Source organism: Phyllostomus discolor (genome assembly GCF_004126475.2).
Source record: "Phyllostomus discolor isolate MPI-MPIP mPhyDis1 chromosome 15 unlocalized genomic scaffold, mPhyDis1.pri.v3 mPhyDis1_scaffold_37, whole genome shotgun sequence".
Lineage (NCBI taxonomy): Eukaryota > Metazoa > Chordata > Mammalia > Chiroptera > Phyllostomidae > Phyllostomus > Phyllostomus discolor.
This window is the reverse complement of record NW_023397493.1, coordinates 377,542-382,435: the sequence shown is the minus strand read 5'-3', so window position 1 is coordinate 382,435 and position 4,894 is coordinate 377,542. Positions and strand designations below refer to the sequence as shown.

Here is a 4,894-nt window from a genome sequence, read left to right as displayed (position 1 = left end):
GGGTGGGGCAGTTTGGGTGAGCAGAGGACATGCCAGAGTCATGGGCCTTCTGACTTCCTCACACACAGTCAGGATCTGAGAGACTAGAAATGATGCTGCCATAGGCACATCAGAAATTCTGGGAAGGTTTCAGGAGACCAGATACCCAGCAGGGAAGAGGCAGAGAAGATGATACAGATAGGGCTCTGTTGTTTGTTGTGATTGTGCAGGGGGGAAATTTGGAGCCTCCTTGTCCTCTGAATGAGGTGTTTCTTTGAGGTTCCATCTGGGGATACTTAGTCAGGGTTACTGCACATTCACTTATTTGTGAAAACTTGAATTGTCCTTGGGGAAAAATAAGTACATTAAAGCAAATGAGGCTTTCTATGTTCTTGTCTCTGAGCCAGCACCACACAGATGACATTCTGGCAACAAAGTCCAGGTTTCAGCACAGTCTGTGACATCAGAGCATTCTTTCAGCCCTCCCTCAGGGGAAGATCGTGTGGATTCTGCTCCCCTGAGATCAAAGGCCTGTGAGTGCCCCTGTCTCTGGTCTAATACTGAGGTAATCTCAAAGCAGGGAACAGTGTGGGGACACCCTTGACAATGGAAGACTCACATTCAGCCTGTACTATGTTCCTATGTCAACAATTATCACATACCTAGCACTGCAACCTACACATTTTTTTTTCTATATACTGGAGGTCAGAGTAAAGGTATCAGTTCAAACCAGCTTCACTGAATGTGGGGGGGTGGGGCTCCACCTACAGTGCCCCCCCCAGGATGCCATGGATGAGAATAAGTCTACCAAAGCATGATCTGCTTGGGGAGGAAAGGTGGCTGATCTCTCAAAGGAGGAAAGCCAAGAGCCTTTTCCTCGATGGACTTTTATTGGATTCCTTTGCAAAAGAATTCAGGTAAAGCTCATTAATCATTGCCAAGAAGTAAGGATCAAACAATAGATAACAAAGGACTCTGAGGGCCTATTTTGTGTCAGGGTCAGATATCTAAAGAGCCATAAAACTTTCAGGAACAAACTTATTTCTTGCTTAGACCCTTATCATTTAATTGAGAGCATTCTAAACAAAGCAGGTTTCACAGGATTTTACATATTCTTTCTTCAGCCTGATTGCTGGGAGAACCCACCCTTTCCAACACAGGGCTGCACCACCCTCTGCCATTGTTTCAGGCTTAGATGGAGAAAGGCAAGTAAGGCAGCCAAGAGATTAGGGGATTTCTCGCAGACAGAATGAGGATTCAGGCTTTGTCAAAGCCGAGGGGCAGGGGTCCATCACCCCCTTTTGCTGTAGCCCCCAAAGTCCTTCCTTGGGGGTCTCCTATGTGATCGTGCCTGTCTTAGATTATTCCCCCCTTGGGGAATCTTAACCATCATTGGCTAACCGACCAAGCATTGGGGGTCAGTTATGGGTGAAGTAAAAGGATCAGAAGGGATGCTCCTGCCAGGGAAATAAGCTTTTGTCTCCTTGGTGGCTTAGGGTCCAAGGTCGCTCCCTCAGCCTTAGCCTTGGCAAGGGTTACTGCTTCTAAAACCAGGCAGGGTGGTTCCCAACATCTCAAATTCCATGCAATTCACCCCCATGCATGGAGTTGCTTTTTCCATTTTGCACATCTATACTATGAGTACATCAGGCTCATGTTGAGAGGACACCCATTGTGTGCGACCATGGTGAGAAACTCCCATGGGTCACATGCTGATGTGAGTAGAGTCTGTGGCAATGGAGATGGTTCTTATGAAATTAATGATAAAAGAATCAGGGGGCTCCATTATACTCCCTCTACTGCTCCCTGATAACAGCTACATTGAACATCCATGTCAACACAGATACTAATAGAGAGCACCAGGCTGCATCCGCAATGATGAACAGTTGAACATAACATCAGATCCACCAACTCCAATAATGGGAGGTTATTTGAAAGATTTATTCATCCTGTAATCAGTGGATAAAATAATGTTCTTCATATAAATTATGATTTTATTAGCACCTGTTATTTTCTGTTAGTAGTTTGCACCAAAGTTTTCCGTAATCTAATTTGTAAAATTTCAACATACTTTCTCCCCAATTTCTACATACATCTTCAGCGAAGCACATCTATCATGCCTGGGTTTCTTCTGTGTCCCAAATGTGTGAACCTGGTTATACCACAGAATGTAGAAAATGAAAACTGAGTAAGGAAAGATGCTGCATATTCAGCACCGAACTCCACTGAAGAAACATGTCCCAGGATCTCTGCCGGCTTCTCTGGAGAGTTCACCCTTTTGTCTCCCAAAGAACAACACAGATGCTCCACCTCCCACAACACTGGGTCCATGCACTCTAGGGTCACACTGTGTTCCGAGCTTGTACTACGATTCCTTTGTGGAAGAAATAGATGAGCAGGAACTCCCTGTGACATGAACAGGGACCTCCTGCACTTTTAATGCTCCCAGTTGTCATGAGTATTGGACTGGCTTGGTATTTCCATTACTCAAGATTTTCAAAGGCATATATAATTTTAAATATCTCTTATTTATGAAAATTTACTCCCTTAGGTCATTTATGCATCGCATGGAGCAGTTGGGTCAATTGGGATGGCACGGGTTCAAAAGTGGGGAGTAATTGTTATCAAATATGCACACTTAGACACGTCACACTCTGGGACTGTTACAGGGTGCAGCCAAGAGAGGGGACCCCAAAATGGCATTTGAAATGGGGTCCAGAACTCAAGGTGTCCAGGAGATTTTAAGATGTCTTCACCCCTTCCCCCACAGGTGTGAGTTGGGGAATGAAGCACACAGAGCAAGAACATGCAGGGCAGCTTTGCAGCTAATCCATGGCATGGTCATTTAAGATAACTATAGCCTTTGGCTGGTCACTTAGATATGCTGAACAGCTATGGCCATACTCAAGGCCAAGGGGATGGAAAGGGACCTCCACCCAAGATGGGACTGGGGGGCAGGTCCCCCGAGTTACAGCTCCCACATTGGAGCTTGGAGAAGATTGGCTCCGTGACATGGGGTCACACCTGCCCAGACCCATGATGGGGACAAGAAAAGCTGGAGAAGACAGCAGATTGAGGGAAAATGTGGCCGAGTGTAGGAGGAGTCGGAAATGGGGCTGCAGAGTAAGATTGATTGGCACGGGGATTTAAACCCAGATGCAGCAGCCATTGAGGGAGAGAGAACCATGCACCTTTAGCAGAATGAAGACTCCCGCAGCCCTGCAAGAGAGAGTCACCATGAGGCTTTAGCAGAGGACCACCACTCGGCTTTGGCAGAATGGCGACTCCCTCCCCACCTTGCAGCCATTGTGCAGGGGGAGAAGCACACAGTTTTGGCTGAGTGGGGATTCCTGGGGCCCTGGGACAGAGGACGACATGCCTTTGCCAGAGTGAGGACTCCGGCAGCTTTAGAAGGGGGAACCACCACCTGGTTTTAGCAGAGATCCCGGTGACTCAGCTGAGGATGCCGGGAACCCAGGGAGATCTCCCATTCAAGACAGACTACTGACTGGGAATAACCAGAGGATTGCCTGAGCCATGGACTTCTATTTCCTTTCCTGAGATGCAGTACTCTGGACTGGGCAAAGGGGGAAGGAAGGACTGTGTCTGTTTGTGGGTGTTTTAAAGGGATATTAGGATTTTTGGATGAAGACATTAGGTCACTACTTTAAGTTTGTATAGCATTAAATAAATGTTTCCTTTTCTTTTCACAAATCTCTGGCATTGAGAGACGTCTTTTCCCTGGCGGCGGGCATAACGGACAGGGGGCTTCTTTCAATAATAATATATCATCCCAGGTCCCCCTTGTTTGTTTTTGACAGGGCCATGTCCTTCATGTCACCACCCAGCCCCAGAGCTCCCTATATAGTAAGAGGACATGCAAATAGGGACCCTCTGCTCATGAAAAGCAGCTCATCCCTGACCCTGCAGCTCTGGGAAAGGAGCCCAGCCCAGAATTAACATGTGTCCTCAGTCCCTGCTCAGGAGAGAACACAGACCACTCCCCATGGAGTTTTGTCTCCACTGGGTTTTCGTTGTTGCTGCTTTAACAAGTAATCTATAGAGAATGGGAGGCACTGAGTATGTGAGTGGATACGTATGAGAGATAAAGCGCATGGATGAGCATTTTGTGACCTGACACTTTTGTGTTTGCAGGTTTCCAGTGTGATGTGCAGCTGGTGGAGTCTGGCGGAGGCTTGGTGAAGCCTGGGGGGTCCCTGAGACTCTCTTGTGCAGCCTCTGGATTCACCTTCAGCAGCTACTGGATGGTCTGGGTCCGCCAGGTTCCAGGGAAGAGGATGGAGTGGGTGTGTGCAACTAATACTGATGGAAGTAGCACATACTATGCAGACTCTGTGAAGGGCCGATTCACCATCTCCAGAGACAACGCCAAGAACGAGCTCTACCTGCAAATGAACAACCTGAGAGGCGAAGACACGACCGTCTATTACTGTGCGAGAGACACAGTGAGGGGAAGTCATTGTGAGCCCAGACACAAACCTCCAGAGGGAGACAAGAGTGCCCTGCAGGGGCTGCTCCCGACACCAGGGGGCGATCAGGACACACTCATTTCTTGGTTCAGTTGCTGAACCTAGGCAGATACACAGTAACTCTTGGTTTCCTAGCAGCTGTGGTTTAACTCTCCACATAGCAGTTTCCTTCTGGGAGTGTCTCTTCCTTCATGATTCTGTGCTTACCTCTTAACTGAGTGAAGTATAGAGCCGTGTTGTAATAAGAGGAAAACATTTCACACACACAGAAGGCAGAATGTCACATTCCCTTACTTTCTTCCTAATGAATCATAATTGAATCATCAAATCTTCATGATCCACATCCGTTACATCCAACCAGAGGTTCTGCTAGACCCAGCAGTGCAGCCCAGCCCCACACACCTCAGAGTCCCAGCAGGCCAGGA

General features: G+C 47.6%; 1 gene segment (V, D, J or C); it reads left to right on the top strand.

Annotated features, from left to right (window-relative positions):
- The first annotated feature begins 3,923 nt into the window (after nt 1–3,923).
- LOC114489769 lies at nt 3,924–4,568 on the top strand. The segment is given in 2 exon segments: nt 3,924–4,031; nt 4,135–4,568. Coding segments are annotated over 2 exon segments (525 nt in total).
- The last annotated feature ends 326 nt before the right edge of the window (nt 4,569–4,894 follow it).